The 27,486-nt window shown below is 43.0% G+C and overlaps 1 protein-coding gene and 1 pseudogene across 4 annotated transcripts; one reads left to right on the top strand and one right to left on the bottom strand.

Moving 5' to 3' along the window:
• The first annotated feature begins 116 nt into the window (after positions 1-116).
• On the top strand, positions 117-27,486 carry DCTN5 (dynactin subunit 5). Of its 4 annotated transcripts, XR_004961768.1 has the most exons (8): positions 117-271; positions 967-1,035; positions 7,326-7,444; positions 10,118-10,229; positions 14,486-14,588; positions 19,980-20,078; positions 20,650-20,714; positions 27,349-27,486. XR_004961768.1 is itself a non-coding variant. In XM_036280532.1 (7 exons), exons 1-6 carry the CDS (start codon positions 224-226, stop codon positions 20,075-20,077), a joined length of 549 nt encoding a protein of 182 aa, XP_036136425.1. In that variant the 5' UTR covers positions 117-223; the 3' UTR covers position 20,078; positions 27,349-27,482. The 4 variants fall into 4 exon arrangements, 2 of the variants coding, with proteins under 2 accessions (XP_036136425.1, XP_036136424.1); XR_004961767.1 differs by lacking the exon at positions 20,650-20,714 and having other exon boundaries at positions 19,980-20,133; positions 27,349-27,484; XM_036280532.1 differs by lacking the exon at positions 20,650-20,714 and having other exon boundaries at positions 27,349-27,482.
• On the bottom strand, positions 6,578-6,983 carry LOC118642632 (annotated as a pseudogene).

Genomic DNA, 27,486 nt, shown 5'->3' with positions numbered 1-27,486 from the left:
AGTCAAGCCCGCGAATGAATTCAGCGCTCGGCTTGCGCACGCGCAGCCGGGGATCGCCGAGCAACGGAGCGGGGCCGCCTAGCGGAGAGCCGAGCTGTGGATGAGGCCCGAGGCAACCTGGGAGCGGAAGTGCAGGGCTCGCCGGAAGTAGCCGGCATCCCTGACGGAGGACGGGCTCACCGTGTTTGACAGGAGCCGGAGCTGCTTCAAGGAGTTAGTGGTCATGGAGTTGGGCGAGCTGCTCTACAATAAGTCCGAGTACATTGAGACGGTGCGCGCGTATTCACACGTCGGCCCTCCCCTTTCCAAGCCCGCGTCCCTCTGGGGCCGGTGCCCCCGTCTTGTCCCTGCCTCACCCCGGCGGGTCCCTGCAGTGTATGGGTGTGTCTGGTCTGGCCCTGTTATTTACTCCTTAAGTGGACAGTTTAGGCTTTTTCATTTAGTCCTCTTTTCCTCGTAGAGATAAAATGCTTTCCAGAAAGCAGGACAAATCTCATCCATTCTAATATTAATTACAGCTCCAGGCTTTGGGCTTTTAAAAACGAACCTGTTGTAATTTATTTCTGTGTGCTGAAGACTATTAGGTTCTTTATATTCAATACGTGATGTGTGTAAACTGCTCAATGTTACTACTATTATTTTGTTTTTCATTGAATTCTCTATGATACTGGTGAAGTCATTATCCTGAGTTTAGGGCTTTAAAATAAAGGTATAGAATTGGAACTTGAATCCCCATCTCTGATGTCGCTAGGCTATAGACAGACCTACCACATCCAAATTCTGTATTCATCCTTTGAATCTCTAGTTTCCTAATCCACTCTTGCTTTACTGAAATTATGGACTCGTCCCATTGTAGACTACACCCCACTTCAAGTCCTTTTCTTACAGCATGTACTTTCTTGAAGGAAACCTGCAGCTAACACCCACTCAGCCTGCTCCCTCTCATTTCCTGCTGTTTCCTTTCAGGCGTCTGGGAACAAAGTTAGTCGCCAGTCAGTGTTGTGTGGAAGTCAGAACATCGTTCTCAATGGCAAGGTAAGAGACAAAGCCACCTCCAAGTTGCATACATTTCTTTCCACAGATTATCACATGTCTTACATTTATTGCTGTACATTTAAAAATTCTCTCTCTTTAATTCTTCAAGTTGGATATATTAAATACATAAGAGGTTCAGTGAAAGGAGGCAACAGGAAGCCTTTTTCCTTTTATGCCAGGAACATAATACAATGACACCCAGAACTGAAATTGTTATACAATATTGAAATACTGGACACAAAACATAAATAGGTAACAAAATATTTTAGTGTAGAAACTAAAATAATACTAATATAATTATCTGTTTAATAATAGTTAATGATTCAGTACTGAGACTCTTAAAATTAATGTGAGAAATTGGAAAGAGTAAAATTTGAGATCAGTTTGTAAAATGGAATATGAAAGGCTCAGAGTCTTGTAGTATGAATAAATTGAAATAGCAGAGAGATGAGTATAAACTTGGACATAATATTACACCATTTCAGAACCAGAGAAAATATCAAGATATATTTAAGATTAATAAACACTGAGGTCTGTGTCTCCTGCCATCTGGAATACTCCATTTTCCTTGAAATGTTACATCTCTAACCTCCAGAGGGAAAATAGTCTCACTGTAATCAAGAGATCACAAATATTTTCAGTAGCGATCCAGTTACTATCTCCATTAGCCCATCATATCATGAGATTTAATGGGCAAAATATAGTGCAGTAATAGGCATAACTAGTAATTATAGACACACTGTTTTTTGCATAGAATTAGGAACTTCAGTTAACTCCATCTAACTCATTTAGAAATCCTTCAGCTATTTCTAAAGCATTTTCTTTGATTTTGTAGGGAAGATTTTATTTTCACTCAGGTAATATATACAGGTGTATATGACAAAGTTTGCCATTTTAACTATTTTGTCTATTATTTATTGGCATAAATTACATTCACAGTATTGTGCAACCATAACCACTGTCTATTTCTAAAACTCTTTCATCACCCAAACAGAAACTCTGCCCATTAAGGAATAACTCCCCATTCCCATCTCTCCCTAGTCCCCAGTAACCTGTCTACTTTCTGTTTCTATGAATTTACCTACACTAAATATTTCTCGTAAGTGGAATCATAGCTTACTTAGCATAATTTTTTCAAGATTCATCTATGTTGTAGCACATATAATTATTCCTTTTCATGGCTGAATAGTATTCTATTATATATATGTACTACATTTTTGTTTATTCGTATGATGATAGACACTTGGGTTTTTTCCTACATTTTGGCTATTGTGGGTAATACTGCTATGAACATTGGTGTACAAGTATCTGTTTGAGTAGCTTTTCTCAGTTCTTTTGGGTATATGTATAGGAGTGGGATTGCTGGGTCATATGGTAATTTTGTGTTTAACTTTGTGACTTTGTAACTGTTTTTCACAAGGGCTGAACCATTTTACATTCCCACCTTAGTGCAATAGAGTACCAGTTTCTTCACATCTTCACTAACTTGTTATTTTCCTTTTTTTGGATGTGGGTATGAATGCTATCTCATTGTAGTTTTTGATTTGCATTTTCCTAATAACTAATGATGATAAATATCTTTTAATGTGCTTATTAGCCTTTTTTTTTAATTTTTAATTTTTTGTTACAGATGTTACTCCATTTTCACCCATTGACTTCCTCCTCCCCATCCCCCAACTCACCCTGTTGTCCATGTCCATTGGTTATGCATACATGCATATAAGTTCTGTGGTTTATCTCTTCTCACCTCCCCCACCCCGCTTATTGGCCATTTGTGTGTCTTCTTTGGAGAAATGTCTATTCAGTCCTTTTCCCATTTTTATTTTTATTTATTTATTTATTTTAAATCCTCACCCAAGGATTTTTTTTCATTTATTTTCAGATCGAGTGGGAGGGTGAGAGAGAGAGAGAGAGACAGAGAGAAACATCAATGTGAGAGATACATTGATTGGTTGCCTCCCGCAAGACCCCAACCAGGGCCAGGGACCGAACTGTAACTGAAGTACATGCCCTTGACCAGAATTGGACCCGTGATTCCTTGGTCTGCCGGCCGATGCTCTTTTTAACTGCTGAGTCAAACCAGGCAAGGTCCTTTGCCCATTTTTAAATTGTGTTGTCTTTTGTTGTTGGGTTGTAGGACTTCTTCCTGTATTCTGGATATTAAATCCTTATCAGATATATGATTGCAAATAAATTCTATTCTGAGATTATCTTTTCACTTTCTTGGTGATGTTCTTTGATGCACAAAAATTTTTAATTTTGCTGAAGTCTAATTTATTTTTTCTTTTGTTGCTCAAGTTTTTGCTCTTGTATCTAAAAATCCATTGCCATACCTAAGATCACAAAGATGTACTTTTATATTTTCTTCTAATAGTTTTGTGGTTTTAGCACTTGTATTTAGGTCACTGATGCATTTTGAGTTAATTTTTGTATATGGTGTAATGTAGAGGGTCCTAATTCATTAATTCTTTTTGATGTGGAAATCCACTTATCCCAAGACCATTTGTTGAAGAGACTATTCTTTCTCCAGTGGTCTTGGCATCATATGGAAAATCAATTGGCCATAGGTGTATGGTTCATTTGTGGACTTTCAGGTTTGTTCCATTGGTTATATCTGTCCTTATGTCAAGAACTATATACTGTTTTGGTTATTGTAGTTTTGCAGTAATTTTGTAATCAGAAAATATGAGTCTTCAAACTTTGTCCTTTTTCAAGATTGCTTTGGTTGTTTGGCCCATCTGTTTCTTTTTAAAAAGATGTTTTATTTGGCACTATATGGTGCACACAAAAGAATAGTATGTGATATAGTATTATAAAACAAAAATTAAGTCAGTACCATGAACCCACCACCTAGCTAAAGAACTGGAACATAGTGCATTTAATGCAGTACTACCTTTATGTTCTTTTCTTCTGCCTCCTTCCAAGAGGAAAGCACCATCCTGAACTTTGTGTTAATATAAATCCATTTTTTTGGTTTTGTTTGTTAATCCTCACCCGAGGATATTTTTCCATTGAATTTTAGAGAGAGTGGAAAGGAAGAAGGGAGGGAGAGAGAGAGAGACATCGATGTGAGAGATACACTGACTAGTTGTCTCCCACATGACCCCAACCAGGGCCAGGGATTGTACCTTGACCCGACTCGAACCCGAGACCCCTTGGTCTTCGGGCAGATGCTTTAACTGCTGAGCCAAACCGACCAGGGCTAAATTCTTTATTTTAAAAAAATGTTTTACCACATATGTATTCCTAAATAATATGTATAGTATTTAGCTTTACTTGGTTTTCTGTGACTTTTTCTACATGTAATTATTATAATGACAACAGAAAACACTTAGTATTACACTATTTGTTTCTAAGATTCATGTGGTTTGTGCATTTTCACTGCTATGTACAATTCGATTTATTCCCCTCACCTGTTGATGGATAACTATTTGTTTTGTTTCCAATATTCTGACATTCTCATTTCATCTCTGTACTAACCCCCTAAACCCAAACCTATTTTGACCAGGTTCAGGGAGGGGAGCTAGAGTATTTTAAAGCAAATTGCAAACTTTGTGTTATTTCACCCATAAATACTTTGAGTATGTATCATTAACATTTAAAGACTTAAATAGTAGAGTATACTTATTATAATTTTTTTCAAAAACTAGTTCCTAATATCATCTAATCTTCAGTCCATGTTCAGTCTTTCTAGTATCTTAAAATGTCTTTTTACACTTGGTTTGTTAAAAACAGGACCCAAACAAGGTCAAGTACACATTGCATTTGGTTGCTATGTCTCTCTCTTTTTTTTTTGGTTATGTTTCTTAAGTCTCTCTTAATCTGTCCGTTCTTTTTCTCCCTATGCCATTTTTATATTGAGGAAATTGGATCACTCCTCTGTAGAATTTTTAGATTTTTGAATTTGGCTGATTGCATTTACATGGGGTTGTTTAATGCAGTTTTTTTTTTTTTTTTTTTTTTTAATTTTTTTTTTATCCTCACCCGTGGACATTTTTCCATTTTTTGTACAGATAGAGTGGGAGGGAGAGAGAGGAAGAGATAGAGAGAGAGAAACATCGACGTGAAAGGGACACATCGAGTGGCTGCCACCGCACAGCCAACCAGGGCCGGGGACAAACTGCAACCGAAGTATGTGCCCCTAGCGGGAACTGAACCCGGGTCTCTCTGGTCTGCAGGCCGACGCTGTAACCGCTGAGCCAAACTGGCCAGGGCTTAATGCAGTTTTTATCCCTCGTCTTCCCTCTAAATTGGTAGTTATATCTAGAGGCTTGGTCAGATTCCTGTACCTCTAATTTATTTCTTCAGCACAGCTATTACCTTAGATAAGGCTCATTATTGCTTTTCATCCACTGTGGTCATCTAAAGGGTCCCTTTCCCTCCAGTGAAAGGTCCTGCCTTCTCCATTCAGACTCTAGACTGCTTCAAGAGTAATATTTCTTAAAGGAACATTTATTTGTTTCAATCCTCAGCTTAATATCTTTAATTGATTCCTTATGTCCTCTAGGGAAAAAAGTCTAAGCTTCTATGCTCAGCCTACATAATTCCTCATGATCTGGTCCCTTGTTTACCTTTCCAGCTGCAACCCCAGCCATATGCACTTTTTTTTTTGCCCCATTCATTTTTTTCAACAGACATTTCAAGAATGCCTACTCTTTACCAAGTATGGAGCATTAATTCCCCCAAATTTCTGGGTTGTGTTATTGTCATCAATTGGGGGTGCAGGGGAGGTTTTGGCAGTGAGCTACCAGGGTAAAGAAAGCTCACCGAGTCAATGTCACGAGGGATCAACAAGCAGCAGCTTTATTCGATACTTCTGACAGCTTTTATAGACTCGTGTGGCGGGATACTCTGCACCTGGCAGTGCGGGCACATGCATCCTAGGCTTTTGCTGTGTCATGCTTATGGAAGGGTTACCTGGTCTGCACCTGTGCAGCTAGTTCCGGGGTCATGTCCTGAACCGCGGCCTCTATCAGCCACAGGCCAGGTTCTTAGGCCCTAACAGTTATTCAACTCCTCTGGGCAATCTCTGGGGAAACTAGATATTGTGTTCTTCAGTGTAGCACTTAATCTGCGTCTAGAAATTGGGAGAGGTACTAGAACCCCAATGAGTCCACCTCTGGGAGCATGAAATTGGAGCTAGTTGTGTTACCAGTTAGGACAAAGGCAGGAGAGGCCAGGACTCTCCTTGAGCAAGCAGCCATGGCTTGGGGGCAGGCGAATCTGAATAAATGTGAGGAGGTACAGAAACTAGGTAACTACAGGTGTTCCCAATAAATGTTTATTCATCCAGTGAGTCCTAGTCAAGGGATGTTTAGGATAAAACTTGCGATGTAAAGAGAACATCTTCAGCTGCAGGCAGGTTTTTTTTGGCACACATTCAGATCTTTATAAAACAATAAAAATTGCATTTTGTTATGTATTTATTAAAGACAATCATTTATAGTTTATAAAAAGTATTGGCCTGATCTACACAAAAATTTCCCGATAACGGTAATTAAAAACAGCTACTCTTACCTTGTGTCCACACCAATATTCAAATCTAGATTGGTTTAATCTTGACATGTAATCTAATAAGATCAAAGACCAAACACTTAGGTCCTGGACAAGATAATAAAATACTCATAAGCCTTCTGGGTCCTTGGATTGATTGACATCAATAAGGGAACCAATTTTTGATGTGAAAGAAATATGTTCAGCTCTAATGACCAATTCAAGCTCCTGCCAGCCCACTCGGTTGGGGGAGGCCATACTGTCAATCAGTTATTCAATTCTTTCATCATACTTTTATGTACATAAGCCTCTTTTCTGATCATGACATCATTTTTGTAATTGCTGTTATTGGCATATCTCAATTTCCCATCAGGTCAGAACTCAAATTCCAAGAATTTGTGGCTGAACTTGCCCTTGTGACCCACGTAGTAATGCAGATAAAAGTCACTCTCCATGCCTCAAGAAGGGCCACAGAGACTGAATTTTAATAGCAAACTGTGCAGTTAGTGTAATGAGGGCAGTTCTCTTACAAATTTTTTAAAAACTAGTAATTTCCTGGTATCATCTAATCCTCAGTCCGTGCTTAGTCTTTCCAGTATCTTAGGATGTTTTTTTATAGTTGTTTTGTTCAAATCAGGGTCCAAACAAGGTCTTAATCTTACAAGTTATACCTTTAGATAGAACATGTGACTCAGTAGATCACAGCACAATTCTCAGTCAGGGTCTGGTTACCTACTCTTTTTTTGTTGTTACGTTTTATCTGTGTTGATAATTTTTAAGTGTTCTTTGTTTTATAGACCATTGTGATGAATGACTGTATTATCCGAGGGGATCTGGCAAATGTAAGAGTTGGACGTCATTGTGTTGTGAAAAGTCGTAGTGTAATAAGGCCACCATTCAAGAAATTCAGCAAAGGGTATGTAACTTCATTTTCTTGTTTCAATCTTGGGTAAGCTGCTGCTACTGGTGGTATTATCCATGTGTTGCATTGCGGTATAAGGAGTGGGTCTGTGCTGTTGTTGGGGACACTGAGTCAGAATTCATAATGAGAAAAACTCTGGTGGTGGTTGTCCAAGTCTAGTTGATTGTTGGTGGGTTACCAGAAACAGAATCCACTTAAGCTGGCAAAAGCAAAGGGGGTTCCTATTAAAAAGACACAGGCCTATTTGATGGAACCTAAGGGTAGAAAAAGGGGCCAAGCCTTAGAAGGGACTAGAATCCAAGTAGTCACCTAGCCAGAATCAGGACAGCTATTCTGTATATCTAGCATGCTCTCTTTCCAAAATTGTACTATTTTTTCTGTCCTTCTCTCTGCGCTTCTTCTGTTTCCCTCTCTTCTCTCTCAGAATGGCTCTGTCTTTCCCCTTTCCTCCTGGAGCCAACCTTGCTGCCTCAGCCCCTTATTTATATCATTCTCCATTTAGACTTCCAACAGATACAAACTAGGGATCTTAGGTCATATTTCAGATTCATGAGAGAGGGAATAAATTGGCTTAGCATGAGTTAAGTGTTCACCCCTGGTGTAAACAGCTGTGACCTAGCCCTGGCTGGTTTTGCTCTGTGGTTAGAGCATTGGCCAAAAAGTCTCAGGTTCGATTCCAGTCAATTCCAGTCAAGGGCACACCATCTGGGCTTTTTTTTTTGCTAATCCTCACTTGAGGATATTTTTCCCATTAATTTTTTTTTTTAAGAGAGAGTGGATGGGAGGGAGGGATGGGGAGAGAGAAAGAGAAACATTGTGAGAAAGACACATCGATTGATTGCCTCCTGCACACACTCTGACCAGGGCCAGAGATTGAACCTACAACTCAGGTTCATGCCCTTGACCAAGAATTAAATCTGGGACCCTTTGGTGCATGGGCCACCCCTCTAACCATTGAGCTATACCGGTCAGGGCTTATATGTCATTTTCTTTTTCTTTTTATCCTCATCCGAGGACACTTTTGCATGTATCTTCAGATAGAGCGGGAGGGAGAGAGGGAGGAAGAGAGAGAGAGAAACATTGACATGAGAGAGACATATTGAGTGGTTGCCACCCACATGACCCCAACCAGGGCAGAGACAAACTGCATCCGAGGTACGGGAACCAAACCTGGATCTCTGGTGCACGGGCTGACACTCTAACCACTGAGCCAAACTGGCCAGGGCTGTCACTTTTTTTTTTACCCTCACCCAAGGACATTTCTTTTTATTCATTTTCAGATAGAGCAGGAGGGAGAGAGGGAGGAAGAGAGACAGAGAAACGTTGATGTGAGAGGGACACATTGACTGATTGCCACCCACATGACCCTAACCGGGGCAGGGGCAAACCGCAACCGAGGTATGTGCCCTTAGCGGGAAACGAACCTGAGACGACTCAGTCCGTGATCCAGCGCTCTAACCGCTGAGCCAAACTGGCCAGGGCAGGGCTGTCACTTTTAATTAAGGTTCTACCAAACTTTCATTCTGGGTCAAATTTTATTGTTATATCCTCACATAACATGATATTTTTCAACTATAGCACTTTCCTCAGTTGTAACTAACTACTTGCTATATAATCATTTAATTTAATCTTGTTTCTTCTCTCTCTTTTTTATTTTTATTTTTTTTATTTTGTCCTCACCCGAGGACCTTTTTTTTCATTTTTTGTTCAGATAGAGCAGGAGAGATAGAGAGAGAGAGACATCGACGTGAAAGGTACACACTGAGTGGCTGTCACCCACACGACCCAACCTGGGCTGGGGACAAACTGCACCCGAGGTACATGCCCTTAGTAGAAACCGAACCCAGGTCTCTCTGGACCTCAGGCCGACGCTCTAACGGCTGAGCCAAACCGGCCAGGGCTCTTCTCTTTCTTTTCTTTTTTTTAAAATATATTTTTATTGATTTTTTAGAGAGAGAGAGGAAGGGAGAGAGAGATAGAAACATCGATGTGAGATAGAAATATCGATCGGCTGCCTCCTGCAAGTCCCCTACTGGGGATCGAGCCTGCAACCCGGGCATGTGCCCTGACCAGGAATTGAACCAGGACCTCTCAGTCCATGGGACGGTGCTCAATCTACTGAACCACACTGGCTGGGCTCATTTCTTCTGTTTGTTGTAAGCTCCTTGTGGGCAGGATTGCATGGCTTATTCTTGCCATTGTATCCCCAATTCCTAGAATAGAGTTTAGCATATAGTAGACACTCATTAAAATGAATGAATATATACATTTTCAGAATGTTGGGTGCTAGAATCTATATCTCACAAACCTGATGTCAGTCCCTGGCATGTTATAGAGTAGATGACTAAAAATGTGATCTGTGCACATGTTCAAAGGAAGCAGGAATTGAGCACACATTCATTTATTTTTATTTGGTTCTAGTTCTTTTAGCTTAGAATACCTTGCCCCTTCTGCCTTGCTGTTTTCTTGGTCCAATATTTCTGATTTTGAGCTAGTAGAATTATAAGATTATAGAATTTCCCTAGCCTAAGGATTTCTTCTTTGCTAGAAATAGTCTTATTAAGAAAAGATGATGAAGTTGACATTAGGATATGTAGTTTTGGAAATCTTGACCAGAAATACATCACCTTGACTTTTCTTTGTTCATCTTTTTTTTTCTTTCTATAGTGTTGCATTCTTCCCTTTACACATCGGGGACCATGTTTTTATTGAGGAAGATTGTGTGGTCAATGCAGCTCAGATTGGCTCTTACGTTCATGTTGGCAAGAACTGTGTGATTGTGAGTATGAACTTGGCAGGCTGAGAAGCCTAACTTCCCCTCTAGCTCCTGTCCCTCACATCAGTGGGCCTCTGCTTCTGTGAGCAGACAAGATAGAAGGAGTTTCTGGTCTACTGGCATTATTATTGCATTTGGAGCTTTTTTCTAGACACTGATAATTATGGCTAATCTTTATGGAACCCCTTCCTTGTGACATTAAACTCTTTCCTTCAATTTTTTCATTTACCCCTCACAACCATCCAAGGGTGGTAGGTGCTATTGTTATCCCTGTTTGCAGATGAGAAGACTGAAGACCTGAGATATTGTAGGATTGATGAGGCTCTTGAGTAGAGCTGGGATTTGAATCCAGGTGGTATGAATGGTCATGCTGCTATGTGGCCTACCTGTTGCCTTGCCTCAGGGAGCTTACAGTCTGGTGGGGTGAGGAGTGAGTGAAGGGCGAGATGAGATTGGCTCATAGACAGGGAGGATGGGCATATCAGTTAGAAGATCGGCATGTATAAGGCTCAGAGTCACCACAGGACATGATTTCAGGGGAACTGCAGGTAGTTGAGGGTGATGGGTATGCAGGGTGCACAGGAGTCCCTTGTTCAGCAGACCCCAGAGGACCCTGGTCCATGGGAGCCTTGGTGTCATTTTGTTTGATTCCACAAAGGCTTCATAAAGTTAAGTTTCTTGGTATTTAATAGGTGAAGAGCTTGATTTCAGTTAGAATTTATGGGAATGTTAATGATCAGAGCCAAACTCTGTTTAGGGAAAATGTTTTCTATACTTTAAATTTGTCCCTCACACCAGATTCTAGGAAAAGCCAATACTTTTTCATGTTTTTATTTTTTCTTTATTAATTTTAGAGAGGAAGGGAGAAGGAGAGAGAGAGAAACATCGATAGAGAACATTGATTGGTCGCCTCCTACATGCCCCCCACTGGGGATCAGGCCCACAACCTGGGCATGTGCCCTGACCAGGAATCGAACTGGCGACCTCCTGATGTATGGGTTGATGCTCAACCACTGAGCCACACCAGCCGGGCCTTTTTCATGTTTTTAAATGGCTGCTCTCATTACTACAGAGCTAGCTTTCTGCTGTGGACAAGACTGCAGCCCTGAAGTGTCAGAAAGCTTGCAGCAGCTGTGCAGTCAGCATTTGGGCGCCCTAGTTCCAGGAGCCACTGGGGCACGATGAGGGCAGAACCACGTTGCTGCAGAAACATTCCATCCCGCCTTGTTACTCAGAATTGAGGGAAGTGGTTGTTTTGCCAATTATTCTCCTCCAGAGTTCCTAGTATCAGAAAGAGAAAGCCTTTTGCTTGGCCTGCTGTTGAAGAAAGGGGGTGATAGTGAAATCCATCTTGTCCCCTCACTCTGACAAAAGCTGGCTTTCCAAGCCACAGCTGGGTTTTTCTATTTCCCACAGCAAAGTGAAGATGTCACCATAGAGTCATAGTCCTTTAGCCCTAGAGCAGATATCTGAAAGGTTTCAATCCAAATACTATTCCTAGTGCTTGGGGAATTCTAGTCCTATTGTCAGGTGCTCTGTTTCTTGGATCACTTATCAATACATCAGTTGACAGTCATGATGTAACCATTGTTCAGTATTGGTAGTACTTATTTTCTGAACCTTTACAGAGTGTCAATATAAGGAGAAAAATTCTTTTAGAATTCTAGAATCTCAGAGCTAGGAGGAACTCTTTTAGAGTCTGGGATGTCCCATGACACACAGATCCTTCCTGTGGCATCCTGTGTGATAGTCTGACCTCTGGATACGTGAAGTTGTACATATTAATCAGAATTGCCCAGATCCTGCAGGAAAAGCCCAGTAGGCAATATGTGTGTGTGTGTGTGTGTGTGTGTGGTGTGTGTGTGTGTGTGTGTGTATTTTAAATCCTCATCTGAGGATATTTTTTTCTATTTATCTTCAGATAGAGTGGAAGGGAGAGAGAGAGAGAAACATTGACGTGAGAGGAACACATTGACTGGTTGCCTCCCGCACACCCCTGACTGGGGCCAGGGACAAAACAGAACTGAGGTACGTGCCCTTGACTGGAATCGAACCTGCGACTCATTGGTCTGCAGGCCAGAGCTCTACCACTGAGCCAAACCGGCCAGGGCCCAATAGGCAATATTAATTGGCCGTTGGTGTGCTGTGAGTTGCATACTTACCTACTCTGATCCTGACAACATCCTTGAAGGCTGGTTTTATGTCCTGTTTCACAGATGACGACATCAAGGCTCAGAGATGCTGAATAACTTGCATCAGAAGATATAGGTGCTTAATGCTAGCAACATGTACTTCTTAACCCCTTCAGGAAAGTTCTCCAGGAAAGAATAAAGGAGGAGGATTAGCTGTTAACCTTCTCCCCTATTGCCAACCCATTATGCCTAAGAAGTTCCTACATTTTCATTTTTGCTGATGTTTGATCTATTTAGCCGGAATGCTCTGAAGCCCAATTAAGCATCATTTTTCTGAGTGGGCAGAATGGTCAACCAGTGGACAAAACAGGCACACACGGGCTGTGTGGTGGCTGGCAGTACACAGTGAGAAGATTCAGTCCCTTGTTCCCCTTTGTCGGGGCCTGCTGTGCACAGGTCTCTGTATGTGAATGTATCATGCCTTACACTGCACATTCTCTTTCCTTTTATTCAGGGCCCCATGTGTGCTTAGTCTGAGTTATAGGAGCTTAGATGTCATCTTTGAGGTCATTTGGAAATCACCAGAGAGCTGGTCAGTTGCTGGATTTTTGAAATTGCCAATATCAAGGAATTCATGGAAGAGAACTTGGCAAGGAAGGTGAATAGCTGCAGTAATGACTTGCTTCTGAGTGAAAGATGTGGCCACATATTGCCAAGGCTATTGTCTACCCAGCTGGAGACAACTTAGTAAACACTTAAAAAATTCAGACCTTAGAAGTATAAGCTTTTTAGAGATAAACAGTTCATTTGGAAATCTACCTGTTAATTCCTGGAAATACATCTGATTTGAGTATTTAATAATGGGGAAAATTTGGACATGACTAAATGAAAGTATCTTTTTTTTTTGTTACATGCCCCAAGCGGGAACTGAACCCGGGACTCTGGTCCGCAGGCCGATGCTCCAACTGCTGAGCCAGACCGGCCAGGGCGAAAGTATCTTTCATATTCTTTGGTAACATCTGAGCTCTGGACAGGTTAGCATTGTCCTGGTATTTGTTAGGATTTTCCATTCTTAGCTAGGTATATTGTATCAGATCATGTGACCAGAACACAGTGAATTACAGGCCCTCGTGATATAAAGGCAAGTCAATAAAGACTAAAACGTACCGCAAGTAGCTTGAGGCACACCTCTAAACTGTATAGAGAAGCTTCTTCTTGCCCTTAACTCATGGAGCAGATGCTCTCCCAGACCTCATCTCGTGCCCTCAGAATGCCGTGGGTGATGGCAGAACTGAAAATCGGTGGTAGTGGATAAAGTCAGACAAGGTTCAGCCTACACCTTCAAATGGATGGATGGGCTAATATGAATCATGAGTATAGAAATGGATTCTAATTTCCTTCCTAAGTGGCTCTAGGGCTTCAATTGAAGTCTTGAGAATCAGTCTCCTTCCCTTTTCAGTGTTTCTCTGGGAGGGTCTCAGGCAAGGTCTTTCCTCATTGAAACAAGATGGCTGCTCCCACTTCCATCCTGTCCTTTAGAAACTTCATTGGGAAGAGCTTCTTTTCCCAGTGGTCCCAGCAGAAGCCCTGACATTTAGATTTATCAGAATGGTTTTTGGCTCAGCTGCCAATTCCCTAAACCAGACTCTGTGGCCAGCTTGGGGTTTGGAGTGTGGGATGGGGAGTGAAGCATATGGGCTGAGCTAGGCTTAAGGGTAGGTCCCAAGGGAAATACAGGTTCTCTTACCAGAGGAAAGGGGTACAGATGTTGGGTAAGCAACACAGATGTCCACTAAATTTTTTAAAAAGGAAGGAAAATTAAACAGAATCCTTGGAAGACTGGATTTCATGTAGTCTGTAGTGCTCAAATAACCTGAACTGTCCCTAGCATATAACCCCTGCCCCAAATGTACACACACACACACACACACACTCACTCACTCACTCACACTCACATTTCTACCTCCTCCTGCTTGTCAGGTACCATCTGAAGTAGAATATTGTGGCCAAGCCTCTAGTCACTATGCCTGGCTATTGTAATATATCACAAATGAAGAAAATATAAAACAGCCGTCCATGTTGTCTTATTTCGTGACCTATTTCCTATTAATAAGATTTTAATTTCAGGGGCGTCGGTGCGTGTTGAAAGACTGCTGCAAAATTCTTGACAACACAGTATTACCCCCAGAAACTGTGGTCCCACCGTTCACTGTCTTCTCAGGCTGCCCAGGTAACTGTGGGTGTTGAATATGAAAACTCAAGTTTATTTTCCTTCACAAAAGCAATTCATGCAATTTCTGTCTCTGACAATATGTTAGTCTAGCTAACTTAAAGATTATTCTGCTACAAAGTACTGAGGAATGCTGTTTACAATTTATTTATTTATTTGTAAAAAAAAATTTTTTTTCTTTATTGATTTTTTAGAGAGAGAAGAAGGGAGAGGGAGAGAAAGATAGAAACATCGATGAGAGAGAACATCGATTGGCCGCCTCCTGCATGCCCCCACTGGGGATGTGGCCCACAACCTGAGCATGTGTCCTGACCGGGAATCGAACTGGCGACCTCTTGGTGCATGGGTCGATGCTCAACCACTGAGCCACACCAGCTGGACCTGTTTACAATTTAAATACATAATTGGACAAGGATATTGTCTAGGGTCAGAAGCAAAGAGGAAAGAAAGTGAACACTGTAAGCACGCTTCAGTTGATGTCTTCAGAATAGAGTGGCTGAGTGTTTGATACTGTGTGGGGATGAGAGAAAGCCTTGCATCCACACGTGGCAGAGGTTCTCTTGAAGGGTGTCCCTCAAAGAGTTGACATAGAACTAGTCACAGGAAGAGTACAAAGAAGCATGTCTCTCTTGGCCTGGGCTCTAGGTGGGAAAAGGAAGTCTCCCCAGAGAATTCTAACTATGGCCTTATGCTCACATTAGCTGGGGATCTGAACTTATACTTCCTCCCCTGCCCAGGAATGTCCAAACTGAAAAGTAGACATAAAGCATGGTCTGCTACAGTGACAACTCTAGGACACCTGTCGACCTTGGCTGACAGAATGCTCTTAAGCTGAGAGTTCCCGGCTACATAGCATGTGAGGAAACAGAAGTAAATACATGCTTGTCCTAGAAAGCTTGGAAAACACTAAAATCAAGGGAAGCTGGAAACCTCACATTCCCCCCACCACAAGACCATGTCATTTCTTTTTTTTTAAAATATGCTTTTATTGATTTTTTTTTTGAGAGAGAGAGATAGAAACATTAGTTTGAGAGAAACACTGATCAGCTGCCTCCTGCACTCCCCTTACTGGGGATTGAACCCAAAACCTGGGCAAGTGCCTCGACTGGGAATCCAACTGGGACCTCTCAGTTCATGGGACCACGCTCAATCCACTGAGCCACACTGGCCAGGCCAGTGTCATTTTTTACACATGTTTACATGGTTGAAATTCTGTGGGGTGTCACAGGCACATCACAAATTCACAGATGGATATCTGCTACAGGGTGGCTTACTTGTTTTTCCTATTTATTTATTTATTTATTTATTTATTTATTTATTTATTTATATCTTTTTTTATCCTTACCCGAGGACATTTTTCGATATTTTGTTCAGATAGAGTGGGAGGGAGAGAGAGAGAGAGAAACATCGATGTGAAAGGGACACGTCGAATGGTTGTGACCCAACCAGAGCCGGGGACAAACTGCAACCGAGGCACGTGCCCTTAGCGGGAACTGAACCTGGGTCTCTCTGGACCGCAGGCCGACGCTCCGGACCGGCCAGGGCTGTTTTTCCAGTTTAAATGGCCTCATTACTCAGATCATTGAATATGAGTTTTAAAGATGAACAACATTGTCCACCCAGATTCCTTAGGGAAGAAATTGGCTATTCTGCTATTTCATGCATCTCTGCTTTTGCACAGGAGGAAGCAACATCTTTAGTAATTCTCCCCATATTGGGTTCCCACTGAGAAAAAGTGTAACCGTTCTCAGCAAGTTCTGGGTCAGATTGTCATACAAGCATCTCATCTGAGGTGAGAAGTGCATTGTGCTCTAGGCAGGTGGCTCAGTTGGTTGGAGTGTCATCCTGTACATCAAAAGGCTGTGGGTTTGATTCCCGATCAGGGCACATACCTAGGTTGTGGGTTTGATCCCTGTTCCAGACACATACAGGAGGCAACCAATTGATGTTTCTCTCGCCTTTCTCTTTCCCTCCCTCCCTCCCTTCCTCTCTTTTAAAAAAAAGTTCATTCCTAGAGAAATCTCTTAATCTCTTTTAACTTATTGAAAGTCCTTAGAACCATCTTATGGCTGATGGCAGAAGTCAGGGAAGCACTGCTGGGTATTTCCAGTGCAAGGAAACACTGTGTTTGAAGCTTCTGATGAAGGATTCAAGCTACCTGGGACCTTAGAGATCATTGTATAAATGAGGAACCAGGCCTAGAGAGGGTGGGTTGTCCAAAGTGTGAGAGCTGGTTAGTGGGGAAGCCTTAACGAGCACTTAGACCCCTTATTTAGAGTTTAGTACTTTTTACACTGTCATAAGATACTTCCCATGTTCATTTTATGTAGTTTCACAACAAATGCTAACCATCTAAATGTTGCTGTTGCAATCTCCTTCTTTATTTATTTATTTTTTTAATTTATTTTATTTTTTTATTAATTAATTTTTGTTATAGATGTTTCTCCTTTTTCCCCCACTGATTCCCTCCTTCCCCTCCCTCCCTGCCCTGTCCCCAGTTTGTTGTCCATGTCCACTGTTCATGCATACATGCATATAAGTTCTTTGGTTAACCCCCTCTTCTGGGGATTGTCAGTCTGTACCCCACTTCCACGTCTCTGGGACTACCCCATTCCTCAGACTGTTATGTTCATTATATTCCACAAATAAGTGAGATCATATGATACTTGTCTTTCTCTATTTGGCTTATTTCACTTAGGATGATACTTTCCAGATCCCTCCATGTAGTCTCAAAGAATAAGAGATCTTTCTTTCTTATAGCTGCGTAGTACTCCATTGTGTATATGTACCACAGCTTTTTTTATCCATTCGTCTACTGATGGACACTTGGGCTGTTTCCAGATCTTAGCTATTGTAAACAGTGCTGCTACGAACATGGGGGTACATATATTCTTTCTGATTGGTGTTTCAGGCTTCTTAGGGTATATTCCTAGAAGTGGGATCACTGGGTCAAATGGCAGTTCAATTTTTAATTGAGGTAACACCATACTGTTTTCCATAGTGGCTGCACCAGTCTGCATTCCCACCAGCAGTGTACTAGAGTCCCCTTTTCTCCACACCCTCGCCAACACTTGTTGTTTGATGATTTGTTGATGGCGGCCATTCTGGCAGGTGTGAGGTGATACCTCGTTGTTTTAGCAATCTCCTTCTTTAATAAGAGGGATAAGGTTGCAGGAAAACTGGCACATTTTTGGAGGGCTCCACACCATGAAACTGAGTCATGGAACAAATTGAGAGGCAGTTACCAAGAAGGAATCTGGGTCAGGAACCAAAAACTCAGGGGCCCCCAGGAGCCAGGCAGATCATGAAAATGGTTGCAGTAGTAGCCCATCGTATCACTTCTCAGCCTCTCGGCTAAGATCAATGTAATAGTACATCATAGCTGGTTACGAACACGAGCCTAATTTCAGATATTTCACGAGGAGCTAAAAATCTGAATGTTTATGTGATATCTCTGAATTGTTAAATGTTGGCTACTAATTTTTAAGAAAGGTTAAATATTTTACAGACCAAACATGTTTTCAAATCTAACATGGGCTGCTAATTTGTAAAAGGTGCCTGTGAATTGTCGATTGTTCCCCCAAATTGTCTACTTTTTAGACCATTTTTTTCTATCCTAGCTGTTATTTTCTCTCACTGTGTGTGTGTGTGTGTGTGTGTGTATATGCATGCACATGTGTGTGTTTGTATGTATATGAGTGTATAGGTAGATATGTATATAACATAGATATAGTAAAATGTTTATGTGTACACAAACAGACTCACACTGTGTTCTGTGTGGAAAGTTGCCTTCTTAACAGTGCACCTTGGGTGTTTTTTTCTTTTTCTTTTTTTTTTTTTTATCCTCACCCGAGGACATTTTTCCATTTTTTGTTCAGATAGAGCGGGAGGGAGAGAGAGGAAGAGAGAGAGAGAGAGAGAAACATCAATGTGAAGGGACACATCGAGTGGTTGCCACCCGCATGACCAACCAGGGCTGGGGACAAACTACAATCGAGGTACGTGCCCTTAGTGGGAACCGAACCCGGGTCTCTCTGTACAGCAGGCTGACACTCCAACCACTGAGCCAAACCGGCCAGGGCTGTGTTTTTCTTTTTTTTTTTTTTTTTATCCTCACCCGAGGATATTTTTCCATTTTTTGTACAGATAGAGTGGGAGGGAGAGAGAGGAAGGGAGAGAGAGAGAGAAACATCGATGTGAAGGGACACATCGAGTGGCTGCCACCCACACGACCAACCAGGGCCGGGGACAAACTGCAACCGAAGTACGTGCCCTTAGCGGGAACCGAACCCGGGTCTCTCCGGACCGCAGGCCGACGCTCTAACCGCTGAGCCAAACCGGCCAGGGCCTGTGTTTTTCTTGTTAGTATTTTGAGATCTACCTCATTCCTTAAAAAAAATTTTTTTAATGGATTTTTAGAGAGAGAGGAAGGGAGAGGGAGAGAGAAACAATGATGTGAGAGGGAAACATTGATTGGCTGCTTCCCATAGACCCCTCATTGGGGATAGAGTTTGAAACCCAGGCACATGCTCTGACCTGGAATTGAACAAGCAACTTTTTGGTGCACAGGACGACACCCAACCGAGTCACACCAGCCAGGGCACACCTTATTCCTTCTAATGGTTATGTTTTTCATTGCATAGATGTACCACAGTCTAGTTAGTCTGTGCTCTGGTATAAGGTGTTATTAGAAATTGTACAGTACCTGGTTTTTCATTATTAGAAACTGCTGCATTGATGCTTTTATACGTATATTGTGCAATTGGGCAAGATTATCTGTGGTATAAATAACTTGAAGTTGGATTGTCAGGTCACAGGGTGTGAACATTTTAAAGTTTTGCTAGATATTCCTAAATTACTCCTCAAAATGGTCATATGAGTTTATACTTCCACTAATAGTGTAGGAGAGGGCCTCTTTCCCAGGTGGTCTGCAGTATGATGCCCATCTTTTGTCACCCTGGAGGACATTTCTGTTCTATTCCCACCATATTTTATCTGATGAATGTTGTATTTATTTCATTGTATGAATAACAGGGCACTTTCTTCCCTCAAGAGTGCTCACCTGACTTGCCACACCAGAAGCCAAGGGATGGACAAGTCCTTCTCTGGAACAACCTCCAATGTAGTCAGTTGTCTTAACCCTTCAGGTCATGCGATAATGTGCTAAGCTCTTTTACCTGGAATAGATTTCTCCATTTTGAGAACAGTATTACTTATTTTCCCACACATAAAAATTCATATCATCTGGAAGATGGTTAGCACCAAAGATGGAAAACCTAGCATTTTGACATTTCATGACTTAAGAAAAAGGCCCTCTCGGGGTTTAAACAGGAATCAGAGCTGTCGGCCTTCCTTGGCTCCCCACGGTTGACCAGGTCTTTCTTTCCCTAGGACTCTTCTCAGGGGAGCTTCCAGAATGTACCCAGGAGCTGATGATTGACGTCACCAAGAGCTACTACCAGAAGTTTTTGCCCTTGACACAGGTCTAATGTATCTATCTCATGTCTTGAATTCAAGCGAGCTGTAAGATGAACTTGGGGACAAAGTGAGCCAGTCAACATTGTTGTTGGGTTTTTTGTGTAATTCTTCTGAATTTCTCAATTATCCTTGGCTCTGAGCTCTTAAGACTTTAATAATAGAATGTATGGAGGAGTTGTCTCCAAATGCTCTGCTTAAATTGTATCTTTTAACAGTCACTTTATACCGTTATCTGTGGGACACAGAATCATCTATTCGCAACACTCCCACCCTGGGTCTTGTGGATGGCTGGGTCCTGCCTAAGACAGGCTGCAGAGCAGAGCACTCTGTCCAGCACGGCAGTCATGAGGCTGATGTGCTGCTCATGGCCGTAAACTCCCCACTGTGAGTGCCACTCACATGGGTCACTCTCAGCTTTCCTGCCACTAACACATTTGGCTAGTTGCAATTGCTCATAATCATGAAGAAAACGTGTTTGTGGCTTTTCAGAGCCCAGATTCCTGTTGGCTACTGAAACATGAAAGGAGGGGTGGTTAGTATTTTTCTTCTTTCCCAAATGACCTTAACTGTCACTTTAACCAAGGGACCTTTGGCGTTCACTAGAAGGAGGATCCTCAGCACCCAGATTTTATTTTTGCAAAGTCCCAGGTTTGAGTCTCCCATGTGGATGGACTAGACTGGCAGCTACTGCTTGCCTCAGGCATTTGGGGACAGCAGTATATATCTTCTTCATTGAAGACGTAGCATTTATGACACTTGTTCCCTGGCCTAGAACCATTTGACCCACCCTGTATTTTCCGTAAACCTCCCAGTTCAGATCAAAATGTCTGTACTTGGGCTCAATCACATGTACACACAGGCACCTCTTAGAGCCACTGTGGCACAGAGTGCGGAGCAGTCAGTGGAGTTGCCAGTGCCATTCTTGCAGTCTTCTGGGTAACAGTACAACCCTCCCTGCTTCTGCTCTGCCTCTTGGTTTCGAAGGAAGGTTTAGAAGTGAAGTCCTGAGAATGTTGGCCTTGTTACTGCTCTGAGTCTTCTGTGAGGAGGGTGGAACAGTTCGGCCTTGGAGGTTAGGCTCTCGCAGGTGCTGGAGGGATTCAATATCCGGTGGTGGGATTGACAACTATATGTATTTATCTCCACGCATTCGATGTAAAACTGCTTTCTGGTTTGTCATTTTTTTTTATGTTTGTACATTAAAAGATGGACAACCAAACAAGTCATTTGAAGGTGATCACTCTTTCCCTTCAGTGATGGCTACCTCTATTCTTCAGGCACTTTATGACATGCCTGGTGCCTTTCTGTTCATGGCTCATACCGACCCTGTAAGGTGGATATTACTCTCATTTTACAGATGCGAATATCAGATGACTGGTCCAGTGCATACAGTGAAGGAGTGGCTGACCCAGGGGTCACAGCCATGTCTGTCTGGCTCTAGACCCAGTGTTCTTCAGATGGGACAAATGTGCCCTTGGAGCACACCTGCTGTGTCTCCTGTCTGATGCCAGCAGTGTGATGGTTGCATGTGTGTTTATCATACCCTGGCCTCCCCTCCAGTCCCTTCTCCTTTTGTGCCACCAAAAAGGTGACTCTTAGAGTTGGCAGAACATAACCTCTTGCTCATTAGAGAAATCTTCCAGGGCATGTCCCACAGGTTACCATCCCACCTGTGTTTGAATGCCTTGCCTTATGCAACTGACTGTCCATTTTCCTTTGTAAATTTTTTCCAGCTTTATTGAGATATCATTGCCATACTTTTTTGACTGTCCATTTTGTTGGGGAACAACGTAAAATAAAAGGAAGTGGGCGGGGGAGTCTCTTAGAACAAAACGATTTAAAAATCCTTAAGTAACTTAAATACATGATTCCAGAACTCCAATCCAGTTAGGAAAGAAGGGACATGTAATGAAGTAGGTCTTCCCAGTTCAGAATCCCAGAGGCCACCACTCTGAGCAGGTTCTGGTCTCCCCTGGCAGAGGTAGTCTGCCTACGCACGAGCAGGTGTGTATATGCACACACCAGCTTTCCACAGTCATACAAATGCTCTGCTGTTCTGCATCTCACTACTGTGACTTAACAGCCTGCCTTAGAGATTGTTCCATATTGGCACATACAGTTGATTAAAATAGCAGTTGCTAACATAGCACTTGCCCCATACCAGGTACTCTTCTGAGTTCTTTTTAAAAAAAATTTATTTTCACTCTGGCCAGTTTGGCTCAGCAGTTAGAGCGTTGGCCTGCGGTGCAGAGAGACCCGGGTTTGGTTCCTGCTAAGGGCATGTACCTTGGTTGCAGTTTGTCCCCGGCCCTGGTTGGGTCGTGCGGGTGGCAACCTCTCGATGTGTCCCTTTCACATCAATGCTTCTCTCTCTCCCTCTCTCCCTCCCACTCTATCTGAACAAAAAATGGAAAAATGACCTCAGGTGAGGATTAAAAAAAAAAAATTTTTTTTTCTTTATTGATTTTTAGAGAGAGAAGAAGGGATAGGGAGAGAGAGAGAGAGTGAGAGAGAGAGAGAGAAACATTGATGAGAGAGAACATCGATTGGCCGCCTTCTGCATGCCCCCCACTGGGGATCAGGCCCACAATCTGGGCATGTGCCCTGATCAGGAATCAAACCAGCGACCTCTTGATGCATGGGTCGATGCTCAACCACTGAGCCACACTGACTGGGCATTTTCTGAGTTATTTACATTTATTAATTCCTCTGATCTCTACAACCATCATGAGGTTGGTGCACTTATTCTCCCCAAGGAACAGAAGTTAAGTAAAGTGCCCAAATTTATACAGTTAATGCGACAGTGAACTAGGCACTCTGTCTCTAGAGCCCATACTTTCCATTACTGTGCTGGATCCCTCTGTTATACTTTTCATTGCCCCAGAGTGTGTCATCTGGCTGTACAGAAAGCTGAGAAAGTGAGTATTTTGGTATTTCAGGCAAGCAAGGAGAAAGGAGATGGGAGTGGGCTTTGGGTGAACCATCTAATGATGTCTGCCACAGTAGGAAGCCTAGTGTCTCCTCTGAGAAGATGGTGTCCTTGCATTGTGTCGTGTTGTCTTGTAGCTAGACTTGTGGTCTGAGTAGTTAAATGCAAGCAGGTGTCTTTGGAGACTTGTCTTGCTTGCAATCATTAATAGTACCTGAAAATTCTGTACAATATGGTTGGTACTCCACAGAGGAACGTACAAACTAGTTGAAACAAAAACCCAATCAGAACTGCTTTGTCATAAGTCATAAGTGACAGAAATCTAGCTTGAGAGACAGTGGGATATAACATTGGGAAACTTATTCAGTCTCTGTGTCCTGAGTCTACAATGGGAATTACAGTGGCACCCCATAGGGTTGGTGAAGATGAAGTGAAGTGCTGTATGTAAGCACTGTGCATAGTTCCTGGCACTTAGAAGGCACTCTGGAATTAATAACATTATTGAAGGGACAATGATACTCAAAGATTTAAATCCCACCAGAACTGTTATATCTTTTTCATCTTCACTTTAATAAAGGTATAGACTGAGCTGCTGTAACAAAGAGATCATCAAAATACAGTGGCTCAGACAGATAGCAGGTCATTTCTCTTTCACCTAACAGTACAGGGACAGGCAAGTGATCCCGGGTAGGTAGGTGGCTGGGCTCTACCATGTTACCAGGCCCCCAAGTTCCTACTGTCTTGTCACATGGCAACATCTAGCTATAAGGGAGAATGTAAATTTAGTCTCTAGCTGGGCAGCAAAAACTGAGGACACTGGGAGACAGAAAGCAAGCTCTCCTAGGCCTGTGTCTTGCCTGCCTTTTCTCCTATTGCAAGTGGGCTTTCTCCATTCATTGGGGCAGGTGGCAGCTGACAGCTCCAGACTTACATCCCCCCAGCCTGGAGACCCTGAGAGGAAGGGTTCTTCCCCCAGTTCTAGTGCGGAAAATCCCAGAGAATGGTTCTCAGTGGTTTGTTGTGAGTCCCATGCCTCCTTTGATCACTCACTGTGGCCAAGGGTGTGCAGCATTATGATAAATCTGATCTGGGTCATGACCTTTCCTTCATCCCTCCATGGTGGAGAAATAGCATAACCCATTAACAAAACAAGGTGCTAAGAAGACCAAAACAACAGCTATTACAAAATGAGTCTATGTGGACATAAACTGTTTGAAAGTGTGTTCATGGTTGTAAGTGTGTATCCTGGGAAAGGCCAGTTGGACTCTGTCTCCGTGGCTGCTCTTCCCCGAGGACAGTCTGTCACCAGCCCAGAGAAGAAAGTGTCTTTGTCCTCCGAATACTCCCAGCAGAGTAGGCAGATGGGAGAGCCCTAGGTTGGCTTAGGGCAGAGGGAACATTTCCTGGCTCATGTACCTGATAAGAGCAGGTCTAGATTGCATGTCAGGCTGGATCCCAGGACTCACCAGCATCATTAGGGATCTGTCTCTCTTCAGCTTTCTATGCTGCTTTCCCTTGAGTTGACTTTCTTCTCAGGCTTCATGAATGATCCCCACAGTTCATTATTGGTAGACGGCGCTCCCCTTTGCTGACAAAACCCCTGGACCTGGCTGTCATTGGTCCATACCAGGGAGGTAGCCAGCCTCAAGGAATCATTGTGGCCAGGAACATGGGATACACTGATTGCCTAGGCCTGGGGCACATGCACGTGGGCTGAGAGTTGGTGTCTGGTGGTGGTATTGGAGGGTGGTGTGATAGTACCAGAATAGGGGATGAATGGGTACCCAGTGGGAAAAACCATCAGGTGTACAGTCCAGGCCTCTCCCTTTTCTCTGGATGTCTCCCCTTTTCTCTCTCTCCCTGCTTACCCTCACCCCCTGCCCAATCTCATTACTTTTGGTCCAGCTGGGGTTGGGGGAACCTCCTGAGCAGTACATGAGCCTGGATGAGGGGCACAGAGAGGATGTAGCTTATCCAAAGTGGAACGTTCAAGGAAGAGCCATTTAGAGGGTGTTCCTCTGCCTGGAACTGCTGCTGTTTCTTTTTTTTAAATTCTTAGGTGAGGATATTTTTGTATTTATCATCAGATAGAGTGGGAGGGAGCGAGGGAGGAAGAGGAGAGAGACAAACACTGATGTGAGAGAGACACACCAACTGGTTACCTCCCATACAACCCGACCAGGGCTGGGGATGAACTACAACTGAGGTATGTGTCCTTATCTGGAATCAAATCCGCTACTCTGGTCTGCAGGCTGATGCTCTAATACCTGAGCTAAACCGTCCAGAGCTGAAACTGCGGCTTTATGGACCCTGTAGTACCTATAGAGGGCCCTTGTCACGGTCCAGGCAGGATTCTAGTTATGTACCTGTGTTATTGTCTGAAGCCACACTAGCTGTGAGCTCCTGAGGTGGCAAGCATGAGCCTGTGGGTATCCAGCACATCTTTTTATTATTATTATTATTATTATTATTATTATTATTATTTTAAATCCTCACCCGAGGATATTTTTCCATTTTTTGTACAGATAGAGTGGGAGGGAGAGAGAGGAAGGGAGAGAGAGAGAGAAACATCGATGTGAAGGGACACATCGAGTGGCTGCCACCCGCACGACCAACCAGGGCCGGGGACAAACTGCAACCGAAGTACGCGCCCTTAGTGGGAACCGAACCCGGGTCTCTCCGGACCGCAGGCGGACGCTCTAACCGCTGAGCCAAACCGGCCAGAGCTCCAGCGCATCTTAATGGGGTGATTTCTTGGATGTGAAGCCCCCTATCGCTAGCCTCCACCCCAGGCCAGTAAGTCACATTACAGGACCCCTGGTCCCGAGATCAAGATTGAATGGGTGAATTGTGAGCCTCCTGTTGACAGATTCTGTTCCATGTGGCTGCACAGGGTTCTTGTGGTTAGTTGGGGTATGTGGTGGCTTCTGAATTAGTCACTTCTGCATGAGAAGTTCACTCAGAACCTGAGACCACAGTTCCTTTCTAAGTCTCTCTGACCCATCTGGTTGATGGCAACTTGAAATAAATCAGATGAACATTGATTCTATTTATCATATCCTTGGAAATTTCTTAGCATAAAAGAAGGATCTTGTTGGCTAGGGAGGCCTTTCTAGATGACTTGATCTGCCCGGTTAGAGCCCACAGGGTATCCAAATCATGGAGCCACAGCCATGTTCTGACTCACCCTCAGCCAGTCTCCAGGACAGACTGGCATCTAACACATCTGGATGGTTGCTGTGGGTGGTCAGATCCAGCTGACTGGTCTCCTGGAATAGCTTCTATGGGCTACAAGTACCCTGCAATGGCACTGGCAGTGTTGGGACAGTGTGTCCAGAGGCCTGCTTATTTCAAAACGTGTCAGCAAAATGTGCTGCCAGCTTGGACCAGTTCCCATGAGTCCGTGATCACTGAAGCCCCCGGGAGCAGGTGGTGCTTTTGTACAACATGCGCTTGCTGCCCTTTAGGGCAAGGAAGATGGGCCCAGCCTCATCCTACATCAGTCATTTATTCAGTTAACAAATACTTATTGGGCCATGCTGAGTTCCAGGCACTGCTGTAGGTCCTGGAGAGACAGTGGAGAATAAGATGGAGCCAGGCCCTGGCCCTAGGGATCTTACAGCTCAGTGGGAGAGAAAGCCAAGGAAACAAAGTAGAGGTTTCTGATGGAGGCCTGAGGGTCTCTTCTTGAGGGTCATAACAGTGGTGAAGAACACAGGCATTGGAGTTGGCAGATGAAATCCTAGCCCTGCAGTTTTGGGCAAGTTGTCTCTCTTGTAGAACCTCAGGTTTCTTGTCCATAAAATTGGGAAGATGTATAAGGGTTGTGATGAGGATTTAAATGCATTTATGTGTGTAAAGCATGATACCAGCTCAGGGCAAGCACTCAATAAACGGTAGTTTTAACTACTATTATTAGGAAATGATACACCTTGAGTGGAATCCCTTAAGTGTGACGTACAGCAATCATTTTTTTAAAGTTTAAAATTAAGAACATCTTTTCTTTATAATCAGTCTACCACAATGAAGAGATGGGGAAAAAGAATCACCCTCCCCTGCTTTGCATCTAAGGGGTGCCAGGCACGTATTTGAAAACACTTAATCCTCCCAACTGTCAAAAAAGTAGGAATTTTTACAACCTATTATACAGAGGAGGAAACTGGTCTTCAGAGAAGTTAAGTAAACTTTTCCAGTTACAGAGCTAATAAATGACTGAGCTGGAAGCAAAGCCAAGTCTTACCTACTGCAAAATACATGTTTTATATAACTCCTCCAATGTCCTGGGCCTCCAAAACACTTGGCCCTGAGGACTACTCTTGCCACCCAGTGAGTTAATTCTTTGTTTTCCTGAAGTTTTCCAGGCAGGTTGGCCCCAGCTGCTTTCATTATGCACTCTGACCTGGACCCTGAAGGGAGAAGAGTTAGCATAGGACATCTGCTTCCCCAGGGAGACGAGTGGCTTGTTCTGTGTCTCCAAGTCCATTGGACCTC

This window comes from Molossus molossus, unplaced genomic scaffold (genome assembly GCF_014108415.1).
Source record: "Molossus molossus isolate mMolMol1 unplaced genomic scaffold, mMolMol1.p scaffold_m16_p_3, whole genome shotgun sequence".
NCBI lineage: Eukaryota > Metazoa > Chordata > Mammalia > Chiroptera > Molossidae > Molossus > Molossus molossus.
Note: the sequence above shows the minus strand (reverse complement) of the source record. Positions and strands in the feature narration are given on the sequence as shown.